The sequence below is a fragment of the Schistocerca serialis genome, chromosome 2 (genome assembly GCF_023864345.2).
Source record: "Schistocerca serialis cubense isolate TAMUIC-IGC-003099 chromosome 2, iqSchSeri2.2, whole genome shotgun sequence".
NCBI lineage: Eukaryota > Metazoa > Arthropoda > Insecta > Orthoptera > Acrididae > Schistocerca > Schistocerca serialis.
In genome coordinates this window covers 1026189615-1026215273 of record NC_064639.1, presented here as the reverse complement: position 1 = coordinate 1026215273, position 25659 = coordinate 1026189615, and the positions used below count along the sequence as shown (strand labels likewise).

Sequence of the window (25659 nt, the reverse complement as noted above, 5' to 3'; positions counted from 1 at the left end):
ACGGACGGAGCGCGTGACGCGTAGCAATGGCTACCTGGTAAACCGTAATTGCTAAGCTTACGACTCGAACCAAACTACTCCTGCTGTATCGTCATTCATTCGACCTAAATTGTGTCTCATATTACAACTAGACGAGCTTTGTTTCGATTTGGAGGTGCGACCTAAAACTTTTCTCTCCCCTTGAATTTCGAGTCTCAAATTTCAGGTGCGGCTTAGATTCGGGAAAAATTTTTTTCCTTGATTTCGAGTCTCATTTTTCAGGTGCGGCTTAGATTCGAGTGCGGCTTAGATTCGAGTAAATACGGTAATTGTGTAAGTAAATGTATGTTTCGAATAGAAGTTGATTGTATCATACCATACAGTTTCAAGTCATTGACTTAATGTACAGGAGACCACTCAAAAAAAACCTGGTTACCAATTTTCCTTATATCAGTAATGTAATACACAGTGCTGAATAATTAATTAATCAATTATTAATTCTTTGTCAAAAGTAACAAACTTTTTACTAATTAACAATCCTAAGTACTTGCTCATTCCTGCTCAAATTTTCAGATTGTTATTCATGAATTCTTCTACTGAATAGTAACTTTTCTTTGCTAGTTTCTCATACAAGTAACCTGGAAAGTAACCTTCTTGAAGGAACTGGTTAACTATTGTAGATAGTGGCTGTGCAATTATCTTAGAGACTGTTTTTAATTTTTAACACTTTTGTTGGTAGCCCATCCCATCGCATCCTGCTGTTGTTTTACTTTTTAATGATTGTATTACATTTTCTATATCTTTCACAGTAGCTTTGGTAAATGTACTGAAAAGTTCACCATCAGATTGATCTCTTTTAAAGAAAATTACCCTGTTGGGGAGGTACGTGCAGTCAGGAGGTTAGATGCAGAAGGGGGGCGGGGGGGGGGGGGGGTGTAACACGGAAAAGGAGAGAAGAAAAAGATGGGTGCATTGGTGTATGGATAAGGATAATGACTAACAAAGGTTGAGGCTAAGCAGTAGACGTGCAACCCACATAAAAAAATTATATGTTTTCTTTGACCACTTAGTGGATTCGCACAAATTTCATTTGGTTTTTGCCTTTCACTATCAATGTACTCCGTCAGATTTCATCTCGTTTCCTCTTATTTCATTTGTTTCATCCTTTTCGTGATTTTTCCCATGTATTTGGGTGTATTTTTGTGAATCTTTTCGGATGTAATTCTGTGTTATTTGAGTCCCCCCCCCCCCCCCCCCCCCCCCTACCACCTTGGATCCTTGAACCTTCCATCTACATCATGGGGGTGGCTAACATTGCTATACGCACCTCTGTCAGCAAAGGGACTTACGGAGTTAATCAGACTCCTTATTTGTTGTGGAGAGTCAAATAACAATTCAGGAAATACAGAAATGTTCCCTTATCCCTAACCATAAACCAGTCCTTCATACTGTTCCTGCATTTTCGTTTGGCTCATGGAGTCCCCCCAAATGGCCTTACTGTCAAATACCCATCTCCGGCTGCCACCCTTCCTTCCACGATGACCTCCATCTGTTCAGAATCCATCAGTCCTTAGCCCTCACCAACATGGTCCTGAAAAACCGGATCAGTTCAGTGCAAACCTCCTTGCAGTATCTTCTCTCCATCCATAAAATTCTTCTGCTATGCAATCCCAAATTTCTGGATCCCATAACATACACTGAAACTCTTTCCCTCCTGGAACTAGAGCAACATGCACAATGGCACCTCAAAAAACTCTTCCTAATCCCGCCTCGGACTGAAAGTGTCCACCGCCTCTACAACAACCACTAAACCTCCCCCACATCCCCTCATAACTGACAAATCCTGGCTTGCAGACCTGCTACATTTACCTCACCCTCCAAAACTCACTCCCACCACCACACACAATCCAGAACCTAAACAGACCCGAAACACAGTCAAGAAATTTCCCTCCAAAAGTTTTAGCCTTGCAGAAATATCAGTCCTTTCCTAAGGCCTCACCTTTTGCCTCACTCCCAAATTTAATCATACAGGACTTGTTAAAGACCTTCTCTCTTTCTTCTGGCCCCTACAGAGGAAGCTCTTTTTTCGCCACCAACCCTACAAATCAGACTCATAACCAAAGACCAACCCTGCCTAACTCGGGTGCTCCTTCATCCGAGCATGATCGACCCCCCCCCCCCCCCCCCCCTTGCCCTCAAATCACCTTCCGTTAATTTTCCAGAATTTATTAACCTCAAACCTTGCCTCACTGTCATTCACCAAATCCCTCAACATGCAAACTAACCTTACTTCCGCAGAAAGAACCGTAGTGCACCATCTTAAAGCTGATCCTGGTCTTATAATCCTGCCTGCGAATAAAGGCTCCTACCAATGTTGTTTTGAATCGCAAAGATTATCTGAAAGAAGGACTCTGTCTGCTGTCGGATACATCCACCATACAAACCTTGCCACAGTGACCCCATTCCAGAAATCCAGCAGGATCTCCAGTCACTCCTCAAATCCTTAGGCCCTTCCCAGAATCTCTGCCCGGAATCCATCTTTCTCCTCACCCCTACCACTCCCTGCACTCCTACCTGCTACATGCTACATGCTTCCTAAAGTCCATAAATCCAACCACACAGGATGCCCCATTGTGGCTGGTTACTGTGCCCCTACTGAGAGAATCTCTACTCTCGTAGACCAACATCTTCAGCCTATTACCCACAACCTGCTCTCCTATATAAAAGATACCAACCATTTCCTCCATTGACTCTCCACAATTCTCCATCTACATCTATACTCTGCAAACCTCTGTGAGGTACATGGTACAGGGTAGCGTAAGGAGTACAGGAATTGTTGGAATACCTCTGTGCATGCAGTAATTATTCTAACCTTATCCTCAAGACCCCTGTATGGGCGATATCTAGGGGGTTATAGCATATCCTTAGGGTAATAATTGAAAGCTGGTTCTTGAAACTTTATTAATAGACTTTCTTGGGATTGTTCAAGAGTCTGCCATTTCAGTTCCTTCAGTACCTCTGTGACACTCTCCCATGGATTAAGCAAACCTGTGACCATTCATGCTCCCCTTCTTGGTATACTTTCAATATCCACTGTTAGTCCTATCTGATTTGGGTCCCAGACACTAAGTAATATTCTAGGATGGGTGACCCTAGTGATTTGTAAAGAATCTCTTTTTGCACTTCTCCAGTATTCTACCAATAAACCGAAGTCTACCACCTGCTTTACCCATGACCAAACCTATGTGATCATTCCATTTCATATCCCTACAGACTATCACACTCAGGTATTTGCATGAGCTGCCAGATTCGAACAGCGACTCACTGATATTACATTCATAGGACACTACATTTTTTTCATTTTTTGAAGTGCACAGTTTCACATTTGTGAACATTTAGAGCAAGTTGCCGATATCTGCACCATGTTGAAATCTTCTGATTGAATATTTATGTAGCTTTTCACAGCTAGTACTTCATTATAATACTGCATCATCTGCAAAAAGCCTGACTTTTTACTATTAACGTTGCCTGCGAGGTATTAATACACAACATGAACAGGATGGGTCCTATCACACTTCCCTGGGCCACACCCAAAGTTACTTTTACATCTGACGATGACTCTCCATCCAAGATAACGTGTTGTGTTCTCCCTACCAAAACGTCCTCAGTCCAGACACAAATTTCACTTGGTACCCCATATGATTATACTTATGACAATAAGTGTAGGTGCGGTACTGAGTCAAATGCTTTTTGGAAGTCGAGAATCACGGATCTACTTGGTTGCTTTGATCCAAAGCTTTCAGTATGTTATGTAAGAAAACTGCGAGCTGGGTTTCACATGATGGATGTTTTCGAAAACCATGCTGGTTGGCTTTGAGGAGGTCATTCTGTTCCTTTACCTCATGGTGCCCTGCTCATCGCTACTGTTGCCACCTCTCTTTATACTAACATCCCTAATGCTCGTGGCTTTACCTGTATTGCTCACTATCTTTTCCCAATGCCCGATAGATTCCTATCCGACAACCGCCTACCTAGTTGCCATGACCAGCTGTATTCTCGCCCACAATTACTTCTCCTATGAAAGCATTACCTACAAACTAATCTGGGGTACGGCTACAGGCAGCCGCATGGCATCATCCTAAGCCAACCTATTCATGGGCCGTGTAGAGGAATCCTTCCTAAACACCCAGAGTCTTAAACCCCTCACCTGGTTCAGATTCATCGATGACATCCTTGTGGTCTGGATCGAGGGTGAGGACACCCTACCTACATTCCTCCAGAACCTCAACCGCTTCTCCCCATTTACTTCACCTGGTCCCACTCTACATCTACATCTATACTCCACAAGCCACCCAACAGTGTGTGGCGGAAGGCACTTTACGTGCCACTGTCATTACCTCCCTTTCCTGTTCCAGTTGCTTATGGTTCGCGGGAAGAAAGACTGCCGGAAAGCCTCCATGCGCGCTCGAATCTCTCTAATTTTACATACTCAACCCAATAAGCCTCCTTCCTAGATGACCTCCACCTCATAGATGGCTACATCAATACTTCCGTCCATATCAAATTGACTAACCACCAGCAGTACCTCCACTTCAACAGCTGCCACCCATTCCATACCAAGAAGTCCCTTCCACACCGCCCAGCCACCTGTGGTCATCGCATCTGCAATGACAAGCGGTCCCTCTCAAAATATGCTAAGGCTCTCACTGAGGACTTTACAAACCATAATTACCTTTCCAACCTCATACAAAAACAATTCTTCTGTGCTTTTTCTATCCAGTCACGCACTACCTCCCAAAGTCCAACTATCTGGCCACAGAGGAGCATTCCCCTCGTGACTCAGTACCACCCAGGACTGGAGCAATTGAATCACATTCTCCGCCATGGTTTCAACTACCTTTCATTGTGCCCTGAAATGAAAAATGTCCTACCCCCTATCCTTCCCAGCACTGCGCAGTGCGCAAGTAGCAGCAAGTGGCTTATTTAGCGTTCATGTAAGTGTAGTAGTCAAGTTGTAAATTTGTTTGAGTGTTCTTAGTGAACTTGTTTATTTAAATCCATCAAATCATTGTGTAGTTGTGCAATTAGCAGGGGCAGATTTGCATTTTAATATCTGTGACTTGTAAAGTCGGGTAGTCGTTTGTCATTACTTTATTTCTTTCAAATAGTCTTTGTACGTTACTGACAGTACAGTTAGCCTTCTGCCGCCGAGCAGTGTATCAGCAGTGCGCAAGTAGCAGCATTACTGCATTTACTAGGCAGTCTTGTATTTTAATAACAGTTTAAATTTTGTGTCGCGTTGTTTGTGCTCTCTGTAGATTAGTTCAGACATTCTTTGCACAACAGTATTTAGCATGGATAAGGACTGCAACTGCTGTGTTCGGATGCGGGCTGAGTTGGCCTCCCTTCGCTCCCAGCTTCAGGCAGTGTTGGCTTCGGTCACACAGCTTGAGGCTGTTGCCAATGGGCATCGCTGTGTGGGTCCGTACGGGGGTTTGTCGGGGACGGCCAGCTCGTCCCACGCATCTCCCGATCGGACTACGGCTGTGGCTGCCCAGGATACTGCCTACATTAAGGCTGACACCTCACCCATGGTAGAGTGGGAGGTCGTCTCGAGGTATGGCAGGAGGCGAAACACATTCCTGAGGGCTCAACGGAAGGCCTCTCCAGTTTTTCTGACGAACCGGTTTCAGCTCTGTCTCTGGCTGATACTGATCTTTGGCCGGAAATGGCTGCTTGTCCTGTTCCAGAGGTTGCCCCTCAGTCTGCAAGATTCGGGTGGTCGCAGAGGGTGGGCTTACTGGTAGTCGGGAGTTCCAACGTCAGGTGTGTAATGGGGTCCCTGAGGGATATGCCTGCAAGGGAGGGGAAGAAAACCAATATGCACTACGTGTACATAGTGGGGGGGAGTCATTCCAGATGCGGAAAGGGTCCTTCCGGATGCCATGAAGGGTACAGGGTGCACCCATCTGCAGGTGGTCGCTCATGTCAGCACCAATGATGTGTGTCACTATGGATCGGAGGAAATCCTCTCTGGCTTCTGGCGGCTATCTGATTTGGTGAAGACTGCCAGTCTCACCAGCGGGATGAAAGCAGAGCTCACCATCTGCAGCATCGTTGACAGGACTGACTGCGGGCCTTTGGTACGGAGCCGAGTGGAGGGTCTGAATCAGAGGCTGAGACAGTTCTGCGACCGTGTGGGTTGCAGATTCCTCAACTTGCGCCATAGGGTGGTGGGGTTTCGGGTTCTGCTGGATAGGTCGGAGTCCACTACACACAGCAGGTGGCTACATGGGTAGCAGGGGTTGTGTGGCATGGACTGGTCGGTTTTTTAGGTTAGATGGCCTCGGGCAAATACAGAAAGGGCAACAGCCTCAAAGGGTGCGGGTCAAAGTCAGGACATGCAGGGACCAAACAGCAATCGTTATTGTAATTGTAAACTGTCAAAGCTGCATTGGTAAAGTACTGGAACCTCAAGCGCTGATAGAAAGCATCGAAGCTGAAATCGTTTTAGGTATGGAAAGCTGGCTAGGTACTGGAACCTCAAGCGCTGATAGAAAGCAAAGCTGAAATCGTTTTAGGTATGGAAAGCTGGCTGAAGCCAAAGATAAATTCTGCCAAAATTTTTACAAAGGCACAGACGGTGTTTAGAAAGGATAGATTGCGTGCAACCGGTGGTGGCGTGTTTGTCGCTGTTAGTAGTATTGCATGTTTTTCGCTGTTAGTATTAGTTTATCCTGCAGTGAAATAGAGGTGGATAGTTCCTGTGAATTATTATGGGTGGAGGCTATACTCAACAACTGAGCTAGGTTAATAATTGGCTCCTTTTACCAACCTCCCGACTCAGCAGCATTAGTGGCAGAACAACTGAGAGAAAATCTGGAATACATTTCACATAAATTTCCTCAGCGTGTTATAGTCTTAGGTGGAGATTTCAATTTACCAGATATAGACTGAGACACTCGGATGTTTAGGACGGGTGGTAGGGACAGAGCATCGAGTGACATACTGAGTGCACTATCCGGAAATTACCTCGAGCAATTAAACAGAGAACTGACTCGTGGAGATAACGTCTTGGACCTACTGATAACAAACAGACCTGAACTTTTTGACTCTGTAAGCGCAGAACAGGGAATCAGTGATCATAAGGCCAATGCAGCATCCCTGAATATGGAAGTAAATAGGAATATAAAAAAAGGGAGGAAGGTTTATCTGTTTAGCAAGAGTAATAGAAGACAGATTGCAGACTACCTAACAGATTAAAACAAAAATTTCTGTTCCGACGCTGACAATGTTAAGTGTTTCTGGAAAAAGTTCAAGGCAATCATAAAATTCGTTTTAGATAGGTATGTGCTGAGTAAAACTGTGAGGGACGGGAAAAACCCACCGTGGTTCAACAACAAAGTTAGGAAACTACTGCGAAAGCAAAGAGAGCTTCACTGCAAATTTAAACGCAGCCGAATCCTCCCAGACAAACAGAAGCTAAATGATGTTAAAGTTGGCACAAGGAGGGCTATGCGTGAAGCGTTCAGTGAATTCGAAAGTAAAATTCTATGTACCGACTTGACAGAAAATCCTACGAAGTTCTGGTCTTACGTTAAATCAGTAAGTGGATCAAAGCAGCATATCCAGACACTCTGGGATGATAATGGCATTGAAACAGAGTATGACACGCGTAAAGCTGAAATACTAAACACCTTTTTCCAAAGCTGTTTCACAGAGGAAGACCGCACTGCAGTTCCTTCTCTAAATCCTCGCTTGAATGAAAAAATGGCTGACATCGAAATAAGTTTCCAAGGAATAGTAAAGCAACTGGAATCACTCAACAGAGGAAAGTCCACTGGACCTGACGGGATACCAATTCGATTCTACGCATAGTACGCGAAAGAACGTGCCGCCCTTCTAACAGCCGTGTACCGCAAGTCTCTAGAGGAACGGAGGGTTTCAGATGATTGGAAAAGAGCACAGGTAGTTCCAGTTTTCAAGAAGGGTCGTCGAGCAGAACGCGCAAAACTATACGGCTATATCTCTGACATCGATCTGTTGTAGAATTTTAGAACATGTTTTTTGCTCACGTATCATGTCATTTCTGGAAACCCAGAATCTACTCTGTAGGAATCCACATGGATCCCGGAAACAGCGATCGTGAGGGACCCAACTTGCTTTATTTGTTCATGAGACCCAGAAAATATTAGATACAGGCTCCCAGGTAGATGCCATTTTCCTTGATTTATGGAAGGCGTTTGGTACAGTTCCGCACTGTCGCCTGGTAAACAAAGTAAGAGCCTACGGAATATCAGACCAGCTGTGTGGCTGGATTGAAGAGTTTTAGCAAACAGAACACAGCATGTTGTTATCAATGGAGAGACGTCTACAGACGTTAAAGTAACCTCTGGCGTGCCACAGGGGAGTGTTATGGGACCATTGCTTTTCACAATATATATAAATGACCTAGTAGATAGTGTCGGAAGTTCCATGTGGCTTTTCGCGGATGATGCTGTAGTATACAGAGAAGTTGCAGCATTAGAAAATTGTAGCGAAATGCAGGAAGATCTGCAGCGGATAGGCACTTGGTGCAGGGAGTGTCAACTGACCCTTAACATAGACAAATGTAATGTATTGCGAATACATAGAAAGAAGGATCCTTTATTGTATGATTATATGATAGCGGAACAAACACTGGTAGCAGTTACTTCTGTAAAATATCTGGGAGTATGCGTACGGAACGATTTGAAGTGGAATGATCATATAAAATAAAATTAATTGTTGGTAAGGCGGGTACCAGGTTGAGATTCATTGGGAGAGTGCTTAGAAAATGTAGTCCATCAACAAAGGAGGTGGCTTACAAAACACTCGTTCGAGCTATACTTGAGTATTGCTCATCAGTGTGGGATCCGTACCAGGTCGGGTTGACAGAGGAGATAGAAAAGATCCGAAGAAGAGCGGCGCATTTCGTCACAGGGTTATTTGGTAAGCGTGATAGCGTTACGGAGATGTTTAGCAAACTCAAGTGGCAGACTCTGCAAGAGAGGCGCTCTGCATCGCAGTGTAGCTTGCTGCCCAGGTTTCGAGAGGGTGCATTTCCGGATGAGGTATCGGATATATTGCTTCCCCCTACTTACCTCCTGAGGAGATCACGAATGTAAAAATTAGAGAGATTCAAACGCACACGGAGGCTTTCCGGCAGATGTTCTTCCTGCGAACCGTACTCAACTGGAGCAGGAAAAGGAAGTAATGACAGTGGCACGTAAAGTGCCCTCTGCCAAACACCATTGGGTGGCTTGGGGAGTATAAATGTTCATGTACCACAGTGGTATTCTGATGCCCACTGTACCTACACAATAATCTCGTCCATCCGTACACAACCTCTGCTCACAACCCCTTGCTCATATCACTGTAATAGACCTAGATGCAAGGCCTGTCCCATACATCCTCTCACCACCATCTAGTCCATTCCGGTGACAAACATATCCTATCCCATCAAAGGCAGGGGTATCTGTGAAACCAGTCGTGATCTACAAGCTAAGCTGCAATTGCTGAGCTGCTTTCTATTTGGGCATGAGAACCAACAAGCTGTCTGTCTGCATGAATGGCTACCAACAAACTGTGGCCAAAACTGGACCACCCTGTTGCTGAGCACACCGCTCAACACAGCGTTCTACATTTCAATGACTGCTTCACAACATGTGCCATCTGGATCCTTCCCACCAACACCAGCTTTTCTGAATTGTGCAGGTGGAAACTCTCCCTGCAATATTTCCTATCTTCCTGTAACCCTCCTGGCCTCAATCTCTGTTAGTTATTGTTCTTACCCATCTAGCCCCCATTCCTGTTCCCATTCCAGCACTACACGGCCCTCTGTATCTCACTAGTGCACCCAGTCTTTTTGCTTGTCTGCTTTTCCACTAACCCTCCCCCCCCCCCCGCCCCCCCCTCTCCATCTAACCCCCCGACTGCACCTATCTGCCCTACTTTCTTTCTCTCCATTTTATCCCCTTCCTTGCTATCCCTCCCTTTCCCTGTCCCTGCCTCCTTCTTACCCCCATCCGGTTGCCTCTGATCATACACACCTGCTCATAGTGTGACTTCAGGTGCCATAGACTGTGGTCATTTGTGTGCGAGCTACATATGTATTTGCTTTGTGTGTGTGTGTGTGTGTGTGTGTGTGTGTGTGTGTGTGTGTGTGTGTATTGTCTACTTTCTTTGAAGGCCTTGTTGGGCGGAAGTTTATTTTGTGAGAGTCTTTTTGTTGTGCCAGTCTGCGACTCAGCATCTCCAGTATATGCTGAGCAGCAACTATTCTTTTCATAATAATGTTACTTTCCATCCTGGAGTTTCCTTTGTTTTATTTTACAATAGACTTATGTGTATAGTAATGAAAAGTAGGCAAAACAAAAACTTTAATGTTATCTTTGACTTTCACGCAGTAATTGTATAGTTCTCTGTGTATCATTGGCGTAAATTTAATTTTAGTTACATGATAGTTTAAGTATATACAAAGAGGGTACTGTTAAAATTTTATTTATATAGTACACCTTTTACTGTGTATCTGCATCCCCTGCGTGGGACATTTTCTTCGTTACAAATACATTGCTGCTTACTTTTGAGCAGATTATTTCCATATGATTTTCCCAAATCATAAGTCTTGTCTGTCTGTCAATGCCAAGAATGTGCTACTGTCAGTTTCTGTTAGAGGCACATTGCGAAGTTTCATGTTTAGTTCTTCTACATGTGTTGTTCTCTTTGCATTTGTTTCCATGTAAGTTGTTCTCTTTTCATTTATAAATAGACTGTATTCACTAAAATATTCATTTGCCCTTTCTATGTCCATGATAGTTCTTGTTTCTAAATTGTTTTTTGAGCTATTACTTGCAATGAGGGACAGGCGTATCATCTGCATACATGATGAGTTTTCTCTTACTGAGGCTGCCATGTTATTCACATACTATATAAACATTTGCAGATCAAATATTGAGTCTTGTACTATGCTACACTTTACCACACGAAAATCAGAGTGAAAAAATTTCCTACATATTGTTTCCCGTGTATCTTAATTCTACTTTTTGTTTCCTGCAGATGATTTTAATACACTGGCTGCATTCCCTTGACACCATATTGTGCAACTTACTGAACACAGTACTATGGCACACACATAGAGATCATGAAATATGGTACAGACATTATTCTGTTCTTCCAAACTCTGACTGTGTGTCATGGAAATTGCTGCTGCTGTTTTTTTTTGTACATTTCTCTTTCCTGAACCCATGCTCTGCTTGATCCAGGATAGCTTATTTTTCTATGAATTTTATTACAATGTTTTTAATAGCTGTTTCTACAGTTTTCAGTAAGGTGGGTGCAATTGTTATAGGTCCATAGTATCCAGGATCCCCTTGTCACCATCCTTATAAAGTGACATTAATTTACTCTTTTTCAGTCATGCTGGAGGCAGACCCTTCTCCATTACCAGTTTCGCTGTGAATGTCAGAGGCATAGTTAGATACTGTGTGCAATGTTCGATTATTTTTGGAGATGTTTCACATATGCCATATGTGTCTTGGTTTCATAGTGATCTGATCACATTTGTAAGTTCAATTTAATAGGAGTGCTTATTCTGTTGTTTCTGGCAAAACTATATGTTTTTTGAAGTCAGTGCTTCAATTTATTTTATTGGCTTCTGTACTATATTTACATGATTGTGATTTAAAGTGGAACATACTTCACATGAGCCAGTCAGTTCGTCCCCTTGTGCTTTAAGAACTCTGTTCCTACTTCCTGTCTTATTTGATTCATTCCTATTTGTATATATGTCTTAGAAATATTTGATGAAATTCTAGTTTGATGTTTGTAATATCTAGTTTTTGCATGCATTATCATTTTGCTATATTCTTTTCTCTTGTGTCTGTATATTCTACCATCTGCTTGACTATTACATTTCCTACATCTTTTAAACAAGTCTTTTAATGTTACTCTTCAGGCTTTCCCTGCAAGATCTTGAAATGCGGAGTAATCGGGTCTACTGCCAGATGTTTGTGTCACTTTGGCACCGTATTTTGGTCACATAACTCATTGCCTTCTTCAGGTGCTACCTGAGACTGCCGTATTGGAGGATCTTGTCCAGTATTTATGCCCAGAGAGTGCTGGGCGCTCTGTTTGCCGTCCGTGCCCGCCTGGCACTGCTTGTAAGTTGTTTTCTCTTCCCCAGTGCTCCCTCGGATGTCCGCACCCGACTTGGTCCTCATCTGTGTCAGCTTTCTGAGGCTCGTCCTGTGTTGGGCATTCCGTTTGCGGTCCGTGCCCGCCTAGTGCTGCTCCTGAGGTTTTGGCCGTTCCCTGGTGCTCCCACGGATGTCCGCGCCCGGCTTGTCCACCATCTGTGGTCGTGGCAGCTGTTTTGGGCTGGATCTGCGTTTGGCATTCCATTCGTGGTCCGCGTCCGCTTGGCGCTGTTCCTGAGGTGTTGACACTTCCCTGGTGCTCCGACAGATGTCCGCGCCCCCCTTGTCCACCATCTGCAGGTGTGGCAGCTGTTTGAGGCCTGTCTCGTATCGGGCACTCCGTTCGCGGTCCGCGCCCGCCTGGTGCTGCTTGTAAGGTGTTCTCTCTTCTCTGGTGCTCAGTCAGACGTCTGCGCCCGATTCTGTCATCATCTGTGGTTGTGGCAGCTGTCTGAGGCCTGTGCCGCGTTGGGTGCTCCCTTTGCGGTCCGCACCCGCCTGGCGCTGCTCCTGAGGTGTTGGCACTTCCCTGGTGCTCAGACGGTCATCCGCGCCTGGCATGTCCATCATCTCCAGTCGTGGCGGCTGTCAGAGGCCTGTCCCGTGTTGGGAGTTGTGTTCGCAGTCTGCATCCGCCTGGTGCTGCCCATGCGGTGTTACTACTTCTTGAGGAGTTTCTTGGTTCCTTTCGTTGGGCCCTGATAAGCTCCAGAGCCGGACTCCACGCCGAGCTGAGCTGGTAACCGCTGTCTCGGTTTATTATGTTGTCTGTGACCTTGATCTCGATGGCCTCCTTTATGACACTGTCCCAAAATCTTGGCGTCTGTGTCACAATTTTGGTGTTGTTGTAGTCCATTGAGTGACTGAGCTCCAGACAGTGCTCCGCTATGGCAGATAACGCGGGTCCGGCCCCAGACAGCTTCCACGACCACAGATAGTGGACGAGCTTGGTGTGGACGTCCGTGGGAGCACCAGGAAAGGGCCAAAACCTCAGGAGCAGCACTAGGCGGGCGCGGACCGCGAACGGAATGCCCGATGCAGGACGGGCCTCAGAGAGTTGCTACAGATGACGACCAAGTCGGACGCGGACGTCTGAGGGAGCACCGGGGAATAGAGAACACCTTACAAGCAGCGCCAGGCGGGCACGGATGGCAAACAGAGCTCCCAGCACTCTCTGAGCATAAATACTGGACAAGATCCTCCAATATGGCTGTCTCAGGTAGCATCTTAAGAAGGCAACGAGTTATGTGGCCGAAATATTGTTCCAGAGTGACACAAACATCCGATAGTAGACCCGATTATTCCGTATGTCAAGTCTTTTAATTCTTCTTTGCCATTTACGATTTCTTTCGTGATCCATTTCCTAATATGTATTACATTTATCTCTCTGCGGACCTCTAGACAAGCAGTGTTTAGGTGAGTTAAGGTTGAACTGAAAGTTTTCCTGATATCTTTTCCATCTTTGCTTATCTGAGAAACATTTCCAGTGTGTTGAAATTTTTAGTGTTGTGACCAGACAAAGCTACTTCGTCCGGCCATAATTGTGTGTTCTATGATTCTTGGAGAAGTGCTCATCTAGAACAGATGAAACATTAGTTCACTTTGTTACGTAACTGAATAAAATATTTACTTAATTTTCACACACTTATTTGCCACAGTAGGACTGGATCATTTACAACTGTCATGGGCTAGCAAAGCATCACTTGATGCACTAATTAACAATCTGTTCTCTTGCAGTACAAAATGCGAAATTTACCAAAGTTCGTCAGAAACTTCAACTGTCACTGTCCTACACGATGATGTTGACTGCTATAGTTTAGGTCTTGAACATTGGGGCTGAGCTCCTCCAAGCTCGGCTGTGTATTGACCTCAGTGCAGGGCACTAAAGTGCTGGGGAACAGGCATGGACTTCAGGAGCACTTCCCATACGCCATTGTGGATTGCCGTAAGCCCCATCTAATGCCTGTGGTATCTATGCATTGCTGACTTTTGTGTGGCACTGTGATCTTTGGATGATACCACAGCCAGCATTTGTCAGTCAACAGTCTACAATTACATTTCCAGTTTCAGTATTCTTTTTTTGTGTTTCAGTTAACTGACGTTGGTGATCTGAAGCGAACTACTATTAAGCATGGGAATTCTTTAATATCTTTGCTAGGTAGTGTTTCAAGTTGTATTAGGAAATCTTTTATCCTAGATCTTGGAGAGCAATATATACCTAACACTAAATGTTTCTCCTCCTGAAAATTTGAACTGCTGCTGCTTCAAAACACTTTTTTCTATGGTTCGCAGCGGCCACAGAACACATTTGCTTGTACTGCTATCCACATACAGTGCTACCCTACCACTTATGTATGTTCAGTTCTATAAAAATATGGCTTTTTATGATAACACTGACAATTGTACGTTTTTATTTCATTTTCAGTCAGTTAATGCTCAATCATTATGAAGATGTTTGGTAACTTTGTATAAGTGTTCAAGACATCAGGCATGAGTCAATAAGCTCACAATTAGTGACACTGTCTTCACTTGTATATGTAGTGATCTTTATAAGCTGTGAATGGACATTCAGTGCGGTTTTTTTTCCCCCCCTTCTATTATAGGAATAAGCAATTTGACAACAGAGATGATAACATATTAGCAGCATGGGCATCAATGACAGATAATATAAAACAAGAATCAGAAGCAGCTGCAGTCAGCATTTCAGGCTCTGAATTACCAGTTGTTGGAAATGGCAGCAACAAAGAGGTAAGTTTTGTGAAGTACCAGAGATAAATATCTTTTGAAGAATGTTTATTGTGATGAGATGGGAGTACAAGCTGTGGAGCCTCTGGAGATAACTGTGTTTATTGTTGTAGATCACAGAATTTAAGGAAGAGTTTTTTAAAATATGTTTTACTGGTTTTATATTCCCAAATGTTTATAAACTCACAGCATCTCAAATTCTCTGTCACATTTGCCAGTATTTAGTAAGTCCCTAAGCCCCTTTAAACTATAAAATTTGTTCTTGCATGATAAACTAAATTCTGAAAACGGATTTGTTTTAAATACATTGTTTAATTTGCAGGTACTTCGTTTCTTTTGGCTGGATGCCTATGAAGAACCATTCAAACAACCAGGTGTAGTGTATCTCTTTGGAAAAGTGTTCATACAGTCTGCAAAGACATATGTGAGCTGCTGTGTCAGTGTCAAGAATATAGAAAGAAAAATATATCTCTTACCTCGAGAAGAAGTTAGTAGTATTTATGAATGGCATTTCTGTTTTATTTGTTTAAAAATTCCTCCTCATCACATAAGATACAAGACTGCTTCAGTTTCTAAGGAATTATTTGTTGTAAAATATAAGTGTGGAGCTGCTACCTGAGCTTGAACTGTCATTACATGTGACATGTTTGATTAAAATTTATCAACTCAATGTCAGTTGACAAGCAGCCAGAATGCAGAAACTGCACACCCCATATGGAGCCCCATGGAAAGGACATTCATAATTGTTTTTGAAAAGTGGGAGGAACAAATGCAGAAGTCTGTGGACTCAAATGATGCTTACTTTGAGGGTAATTGCCACCAACTGAACTGATGTTGTTAAGTACACTACTCTAATTTGTGGCACCAGTCTTGTTTCATTTGTCGGATGCTCTAGAGAACATTTTTAAACAGAGCGTGAGACTATCTCCGTAGTAAAATGCCTTGTATTGCCACTGAACTGACTGAGTAGTGTAAAACATGTTAAAGCATAAAGACCGGTTTAAAAAGTGCCTTGACAAACAGTAACTTAATAATGTGAGCAGTCATGTTCCTTTTGTGTTGAGGTGACATCTCATGATGATGCTTAATTTATTTTGTGTGGTAAACTGATTCTGAATTGAACTGTCACAAAAAATTAAATCATTGTGTAACTTTGTGTTTGTGTGGTTGTTAAAATGTAAAAGAAATAATGCATCCGTTATTGAACTTCGATAAGGACATCAATGTTGTGCCACAATATAAAACATTTCTGTGGTCTCAGTGACACTTCATGTTCCATATACCATCATAAATCATCTTTTTACTGGTCTGTGTAGGTAGGAAGGGAGGGCATATGGAACTGGATGTCTTTCAGCTGAAAGGGATGTGACATTTTGGGGAAGTTGTTTCATAATGTATACATAGAACATGTTCATGAACTGATTTAAGTATTCCTCTTCAATTGGTATGCTAACTACATTCACCCTAATTCCTACCAAAACCTCCAAATTAGAAGATGTCTCATTGCCTGTTCCGTACAGATAGCATGCTTTCTGCAAATTTGTACTGATTAAAATTCTGGGCTATTATGCCATGGCTGGTTGAATTTCTTGATGAAACCCAACCTTTCATATTCGTCCATTAGGGAACTCTTGAAGAGTGTACCCATTTTAGAAGATTTAATGCACATCATGGCTTCCAGTACTCCCGCACAGAAGCACAATGTCAAATGTTTTGAATACTCCAGTGTGCTTGGCCAGTATTGAATGCTGTTGCTGCTACCCCATGGTGAAATAATGGTACATTTCTTCTTCCGCACCAGTATCCAGATGCCATTTAGTTTCAGACGATGCTTTTGATAGAAATTGTGTAGGTGTTTAGTAATCTCAGGGGCTCTCTGTATCGCTTTTCATAGTGTTCACATACAGCCGCCAGTACCTTAAGTCTTATTGAATCAGATCCCTTGGTCTCCTGGCTGCAAAGCATGTCCCGTAACAGCTGATCAGTCTGTTTCTCTGTTTCTACAGTTGCTTTTGTGTTCTAAGTCATTTTTTGGCAGTTCTTACAGTAGTACGCAAGTACACCTCCCCCCAGAGGACTCACCATTTTTTGGTGAGTTCATACTTAGCTACCACGGGGCCCCAGCTTTTGCAGCACTTTCTCCTTTTCCATGTGTCTTGTCTCTCCTCCTGCTGTTCTTTCTCCCCTCCCATGGGGAATATGTCTGGGATGTTTCTGGGAATGTGTTCCGCATTTTCAGTAACTGACATTAGAACAGTCTAACCATTGTTTTTGTCCCTTTTTTCTTTCTTTGTTCATCTTCTCCGGTTCTTTCTCCGCTTCAGCATTGAGGTTCCTCATTTTCTTCTTCCTGCGTGTGTGCTCCTGAAGGCAGGCCCATGCGTTTGATGCATGACAGGTGGCTGGGTAATGCATAATTCCCAGCCCAGGCTGACAGGTAGGTAGGGTATAGGGCAGGACCATGGAGGGGTGATTGCCTGAGCTGTTATATCCCTAAATTGGCAATTGGTCCGCTTGTCAGGAGTTCAGGAGGTGTGACCTGAAGCATAAACGATAACCTAAGAAGGGTGGCCCCCCTCTGTGGGGACCCTCAGTTGGAAGGAGCATGCCATCGGATCCACTGGCAATCCTGGGGGATTTTTTCGTAATGAGCTAATCACCATCTCAGTCTACATCTACTAAATGTAAATGGAATGAGGCTAAAGATTCCAAGAATATCCCAGTTGCCCTCGGTTCCTTGTGGTATCATGTACTGAAAAGGTCAGTCCTTTGCCGCATTAATCTGCTTATTATTCAGAAAGGTGTTGAAGGAATTGCAGGCCCTGTGAAATAATGATCTCGTTTACATGATGGCACTTTGCCTTTGGAGACCAGTTGTGATTTTCAAGTCCAGCAACAGCTTGCAACTTTGCTCCTCCATGACTGTTTGTCTGTGTTGAGACCCATCGAATGCCGAATTATTTGCATGGTGTTATTTACACAAGACTGCTCAGTGGTCTGACGAGGGAAAAATCCAAACTAACCTCTCTTACCAGGGCGTTGCTTTAGTCCATCGGCTAATGAAAAAGATTGATGCAATCTTAGCGCCTACAGTATTTTTTTTCCCTCATGTTTGACACAGTAGTGCTTCCATCAAATATCAAAGGAGGCTATGAAGTCATCACAGTCTGACCGTACATTCCAAACCCAATGTACTGCCACCAGTATCAGTGTTATGATGACACTCGCATGTCCTGTTGAAACTTGGCCAAATGAGTTAGTTGTGATAGGTATGCTCACGAGGGGGATTGCCTACCTCCTCCTCCCCACAGTATAAATTGCAATAGTGGCTGTGCAGCCTCATCCCGAGAATCTTTCATGTATCTCAATGAGTGGGCTGTCCAGGTGAAGGAAAAAGTGTCTTACCCTGTCGTTCGCAAGTTGTTGGCTGATCGAAAGCCCTGCATTTTACAATCTGGCACATACAGTACTGTTCTTGCTATGCCTCGCTCCACTAAGGAGATGCCTACCCAGACTTGGGACATCAAATTCAGCACTGTAGTTGTAAAATCACAGAGTATCACGGTAACATCCCTGTCTTCTTCTCCTCCAGCTGTGCAACAAGCCAACAAATCTTTGCCTCCAGTGGCAAATCCACCTGCTACACAATTGGCAGGCCAGAAAGAACAGAAGGAGTACTCCTACGAAGACTTTTTAGATCCCTCTAGCCAACAAACATCTGAGTCTTCACCTGCCAATTGCAAAGGCTCTAAGAAATCAAGCAAAGGAAATGGTCTTCTCCTTTCCCAACTTAGAAATGCTCTTCAAGCGTGGCACTGCGTGATCCCCTCACCTGGCTGACCTCCATTTTGCCGGTGCACATCGCCTACCATTTTCCTGCATTGGATTCCGCAGGCTCACCCAGTGAGAATACCGATGCCTCTGTAGATCTTCCAGCCTCTGTGCTCTGTGGCAATGAGTCTTCGAAGGCTGACACTTGGCAGCTGCTGACATGACTACCCTTCCTTTGTTTCCTCCTCCCCAATTGCCTTATGACACCTCTCAAATGGTATGTTTGTGGCATTAGATCCAATAAGGGGAAATTATGGCTGGTCGTGGAATTGCAGTGACCACTTGTTATCTGCCTCCAAGAAACAAATTTGTGCCCTATTGACCGCTTTGACGTCTCATATTTCCTTCTGGTCTACTTTGACCCCTCCCCTCCAGGATGGCATTCCATCTCATGGTGGAGTCATGCTGCTGATCAGGGATGATGTTCATAGCTAATCCATCTCATTTAACATGCAAGTGCAAGCTATTGCAGTCCGCATTATCCTTCCTCACTTCACCCTCTACGTCCGTCCATCATTCAGTGTTGCCAGGGCAGACTTCTTCCAGCTTAGAGATCAACCCCCTCACCCCTATGCTGCTCGGTGACTTTAACGTCCACCATCCCCTTTGGGGCTCTTTGAGGACCTATCCCAGAGGTATCTTCTTAGCTGACCTTCTCAGTCAACTCAACCCCTTTTGTCGTAACACTGGAACACCCACATTCCTATTTGGACCTCTCATTCTGCACTGCCCAGCTTGCCTGTCGTTTCTAGAGTGGTCCGTTCTCTCTCTCTCTCTCTCTCTCTCTCTCTCTCTCTTTTGAGTGACAATTTCCTGTGTGCTATACATTTGCTGACCCCACCTATGTGCATACCCAATTGGCAGTTTTCTAAGACTGACTGGAGATTTTATTCCTCGCTGGTGACCTTCGGCGAACATCATTTCCCCAGTCATGATGACCAGGTAGGATACCTCACAAACGTTATCCTTGCTACCGCAGAATGTTTCATACCTCGCACTTTATCTTTACTGCACTGTGTCCAAGTCCCATAGGAGACTGGGGCTTGCCACGATGCGAATCACGTGAGGGGATGTGTTGTCCACATTTTTAATCGTCTCCCTATGATGGGAAACTGTATTTGTTATAAACAGTTGAGTGCACAGTGTCTTTGTGATAACCAAAAAAAAGTTGGATTTCGTTTACTAGTTCTATCAACAGTTCCACTCCCTCTCTTCCATTGTGTGGGGCAACCCCTGTCAGCTCTTGGGGACCAAGGTCCATTCCCCGATTTCCGGCCTGACCATAGCAGATGATGTCATTGTGGACTCTGTAAATTGTCCAACATCTTGGGCCACAATTTTGCTGAGATTTCAAGCTCCACCCACTATCACTCTGCCTTCCTCCCTCGCAAATGAGTGAAGGAGGCTCGGGTACTACCCTTCTCTCGGAATCGCAAATGCTACAGTGCTGCTTTTACTATGAAGGAACTAGATCATGCTCTCAGTTCATCCCGATCTTCCATTTCAGGGCCAGACAGTGTTCACATTCAGATGTTGCAGAACCTTTCTCTTACAGCAAGCACTTTGTCCTTGATATGTACAATCACTTTTGGACAGATGGTATGTTTCCCAGACTGGTGTGAAGCAACTGTCGTACCTGTACCTAAGCCCAGCCAGGAAAATGTCTTCCTTCTAGCTACTGCGTCATTTTTTTCACTAGCTGTGTTTGCAAGGTGATGGAACATATGATTTATAGCCGGTTGGTATGGTGGCTAGAACCTCTGTCTACTAACCACTGCACAGTGTGGATTTCGAACATGCTGTTCTACAATTGACCACCTCATCACTTTGTCAACACATATCATGAATAGTTTTCTGCAGAAATACCAGAATGAGGTCGTGTTTTTTGATTTCTAGAAAGCCTATGACACCTGCTGGAAGACTGGTATCCTCCATACTCTATGTAGGTGAGGCTTCCCAGGTCACGTGCCTCGTTTCATTCAGGAATTTTTAAAAGACTGAGTTTTCAGCGTACGTATGTATTCAGCCTTGTTGGACAGCAAGAAAGGGTGTCTCAAGGCTCTGTCCTGAGTGTCATCCTCTTTGCTATAGCCATTAGCCTGTTATGGTCTGTCTCCTGCCAGACATCTCCAGCTCTCTTTTCATGGGCAACTTTGTTATCTGTTGCAGTTCTCCATGGACTTGTGTACTTGAACAGCGTCTTCAGTGATGGGCCGATCATTTGTGTACTGACAATGGCTTTTCCACTGACAAAACAGTTTGTATGAATTTCTGGCCGGGTCAATCAGTTTTTTCCTCCATCTTTACATCTTGGGTCTGTTGCTCTTCCCTTCACTGAAACTGTGAAATTACTGGGGCTCATGTTTGATAGAAAACCTTGTTGGTCCTCTCGCATGTCTTACCCGGCTGCATGCTGTACACAGTCTCTGTGTCTCCTGCATGTTCTAAGCAGTACTTCCTGGAGAGCGAATCGGATCACCCTCCTCTGTTTGTAATGATCACTTGTCTGTTCAAAACTAGGCTATGGGGTGTTTTGTTTGTGCATCTGCACGTCCATCTTGTGCTGTCTTAATACAATCCTCCATTGTGGAATCCGTTTGGCTACTATCACCTTTTACATTATTCCCATGATAGTCTCTATGCAGAGGCTACAAAAATACCGCTGTTGTACTGGCATGATGTTCTCCTCAGTGGATATGCATGCTGTTTTGTCTGCTATGCCTGCCCACCCATCCTATGCCTCATTCTTCGATGACTCCTTTGACCTCCAGTATGGGGCTCATCCTTCTTCTGTTTTCTCCTGGAGTTCGCTTTCGGTTATTGCTCCAGTGGCCTAACTTCAAGCTACCTGCCACATTCCCGATGGGAACACTTCATAACCATGGCTTTCTTTGGCGGCAAATGTTCGTCTTGGACTTTATTCACTTCCTAGGGAAACTAGTCTGCATTCGATCTATTGCTGTAAGTTTCTCGACCTTCCCATTGAACTTAGCGATAGTACCTTTGTGTACACTGATTGCTCGAAGGCTGACAGTGGTGTCGGGTGTGTTTCCATCATTGGTGCAGACCATTTTTGGTCTCAGTTTCTAGAACACTGCTTAGTATTTACGGCGAAGCTCTTTGCTATCTATCAGACTACCCAGTACATCTGGCAACACAGGTTTTTTAATTGTCATATGCCCCGGTTCTCTCAATGCTCTTCAGAGCCTCTGTGTGCTGTATCCAGTCCATCCCTTAGCGCAATGGGTCCAAGAAAACTTCAATTTTCTCGCCGTTGAGGAAACCACTGTGATGTTGTCGGTACCTGGTCACTTCAGTTTTATGGGAAATGAGGCTGCTGCCAAGGCTGCAGTCCTCCTACCTTGGTGCACTAGCACTTCCTTCCTTTCAGATGGTCTCTTTGTTGTTGTCTGTAGGCACGTGGCATCACCTGTGGTCTTCTCTTCACGGGAACAAACTCTGCGAAATTAAACCTTTCCCAGTGGCTTGGCCGACCTCATCTCAGCCTTGTCGCTGCGAGGAGATCAGTTTAGCTAGATTTCATACTGGGCGTTGTCGTTTTAACCGTTGCCATTTGGTGGTCTCCTGCTGCCTTGTGGTCATTGTCATCAACCTTTGACTGTTTGTCACTTCCTGACCAAATGCCCTTTTCTTTTAACTACTTAAGTTCTCAGGTATGTTTGCCATCTGAGTTGCTGGGTGTTTTAGAGAACGACACGTGGGCTGTCAACCATGTTTTAATTTTTATCCATCTTAGCAGTATGGCAAAAGGACATTTAATCTTTGATTTGGGAATTCCACTGTCTCTACAGCATATTTCGTGGATCTTCCTCCATGAGGGAGTCCTTGTTCTTTGCTTACTTTCCTTCCATCAGTTTGACTTAACATATAGTCTTTTGGCTTAATGTATAGTTGCTTTTAAGTTCTTTTACTTATTGGTGATCTAAGGTTGTGATATGGGTGCTTATGACCTTAGTTGGTGTTTTGTTTCATCTAGATTTTTGTGTGCAGCCACTAACATCTTTAATGAATGACAGGAAAACCCTTGATTTTGCAGGCACCTGTACATCACCAAGATCTTTTTGTGACTGTCTTCACGTCACTTTTATCTCAGTGGGCAAATATCAATTCTTTAGGAGCACATTGGTGTGGTACTCCAGTTCCATGTTGAGCATCTCCGGTTCATAGATGTTCTTTGTTATATTTGTGTACATTTTTATAATATCTCACTTTTGTTGTTGGTGGTAATATGAACCCGATGTAGGTAATGTTCCTAGTGTGTGGGTCTTTGATATACCATGTAGCCCAAGCCAGCATCTTCAAGGAAATGTTATCTGCTGTGTACTTCCACTTTTGTAGTGAATTATATCATTGGTTTAATCTCACTGAGATATTCATAAAAATGACCTAATTCACCTCTTTCATGTCTCCACAACACAAACATATCATCTGTGTAATAGTTCTTTGTTGGCAGTTCTTAACGCCTGTTTTTTTTTTAATTTTTCCATTAAAAAAATTGCTTTCACTAGGCTTAAGGGGCTCCCCATAGCCATACCATTCACCTGTTTGTGTAAGTCCATTTGAAGCACATGACAGTGAGACAATTTGGCAAGTAGTTCTGCAACATTGACAGAAGGTGTCCTTTGCGGACAACAGGACATTCATTTGACTATGGCATAATAATGAAATATTTTAATGAGTGTAACATTTACAGGCATGAAAGTTTACTTGTTGATGTTTATTTACCTTTGTGACAATCACTTCAATTGCCTGGCTACTTATGCATTTTTCCACAGCAGTATGATTTTGTAAGTGTTCAAGGTGCATTTAGTATGGCATTAACTTGAATAGATGGAGTTAAGGCCAGAATTTAAATGTGATAATCTTCATGTGAGCTCAAATTATGTAGCCCAGTGTTCAGTTGTTAGAGACCTTTTTCACATCTCTAGGTTTTTCACCTTTTTCGTGACAGTCTCATGAGGTTCAAACAAACATGTCATCATTTGTGTTTCCCTTCTTTGTATATATTCAAAAATCCTGTTAGACCTATTTGTTATGTGTCTCACAGACTTAAGCAATATTCTGGGATGGGTCAGGCCAGTATTTTATAAGCAATCTTCTTTGTAGACCAATTATTTTCTCATTATCCTGCTAGTGAACTGTAGTCTATCACCTGCTTTATCTTTACACTAAAGCTAACGAAATCAACCCATTTCATAGTCTTTCCTTCCAGTGCCCAATGTCCAGCCACTGCTGGGTTGGGACTGGTATAGGACTAATCCAGCATCTGCATATAGGCTATTATTATGATAGGGTCACCACTCCAAGGGAATTTTAAAGCTGCTGCCAGCTCTCCCCCACAACACCCCCCCCCCCCTTCCTCCCAGGAAGAAGTCAGTGTACCCCTTCTGTGTGCTTCTAGTGTACCCCACATGGTCAAATGTGACATAGTTTTCCAAAATGTTTGCACATTGTTTAACTGAGATTGGTATGTACCTAGATGAATGTGCTTGGCTGTATGGATGGATCAGTCGTTTCATATCGTTATAAGTTGTTACACACAGATATGTCCGCCCCCTGGTAGCTGAATGGTCAGTGTGATGAATTGTCAATCCTCTGGGCCTGGGTTTGATTCCCAGCTGGGCTGGGGATTTTTCTCCGCCCAGGGACTGGGTGTTCTACGGTCATCATCATCATCATCATCATCATCATCATCATCATCCTATCATCTTCATCGACTGCAAGTCGCCGAAGTGGTGTCAAATTGTGAGACTGGCACCCGGCGAATGGTCTGCCCGGCAGGGGGCCCTAGCCATACGATTAAATAAATTTACAAATATTAGTTGACTTGTTTCAGTTGTGGTTTGCTGATATTGTAGTCATCAGATACTATGTTTTTGAATTATGTTAAGTGCCCAGCTTTACATTTCTGAACATATAAATCAAATTGCCGATCTTTGCACCACTTTGACTTCATTTGAAGATTTGACTGGATATTCATGCAGCTTTCTTCAGGTAGTAATTAATTGTAGATAACTGTATACTTCAGTAGATATGAGGGTCGTATTAATATTGTCTGACAGATCAGTAATATGCAACGCACTTCTCTGGGGCACACGTGAAGCTACTTCTACATCTGTAGATGAATCCCCATCCAATATAACATTGTCCATCCTCACTAGCAAGAAATCCTCAGTCCAGTCACAAATTTCAACTGATACCACTTTGCAAACTGAAATCCAATTATAATGAAATTCCTGATATTTTAAAATTAGTTCCATTAAATTACTGATAAAGAAAAATATCAGTAATTCACAATCAGTGGGCAGGTCATAGCATCTGGTTAATAAGTTCGAACTCATGCCAATTTCCACATGCGACAGGATGTCATAGAAAACTTTGCCTTGAGGTCCTAGTGTAAAAATTGATTATATTGTGTTGTTTATAAAAGAGCTGAATTTTGTACAGTTAAAGTTGTCTAGTTATGGATAGCAAAAGAAACAAATTCAGCAGAGGCTGACAGTTACTTGTTATGCTGAAGACAATTGAAATGTTAAACTCTTTGACATAGCAAAGGAATATAATTTGGTGCCATCTCCTTTGTGCAATACATACTGAAAAGTAAACAGGCATTTGCAAATGTTGAAAATCATTATACTTCCGAATTGAAAAGAGAGAACATTTGTGCTTCATTGTGTAAAGACACCTACACACCATCCAATTTAATGCTCAGTTATCCAAACAAGTCAAAATCTGAACAGTTATTTAACTGGAACTGTGTAGGCTATATTCAGTTGTCTTGCCAGGTCTCTTAATTCTGTTATTCCTGAGGATAAAGTGACAATGGGGAACAGAGAAAGTAGATCTGTAGTTTACTATGTGGCAGCAG

General features: G+C 43.5%; 1 protein-coding gene across 1 annotated transcript in view; it reads left to right on the top strand.

The window, feature by feature from the left end:
• The window catches only part of LOC126458438 (DNA polymerase alpha catalytic subunit), a 263548-nt gene that overhangs the window by 49393 nt on the left and 188496 nt on the right, over window positions 1–25659 (top strand). The window contains exons 9-10 of the mRNA XM_050095493.1: window positions 14798–14942; window positions 15262–15426. Of these exons, the coding sequence (XP_049951450.1) occupies window positions 14798–14942; window positions 15262–15426 (310 nt within the window). The remainder of the gene's footprint in view (window positions 1–14797; window positions 14943–15261; window positions 15427–25659) is intronic.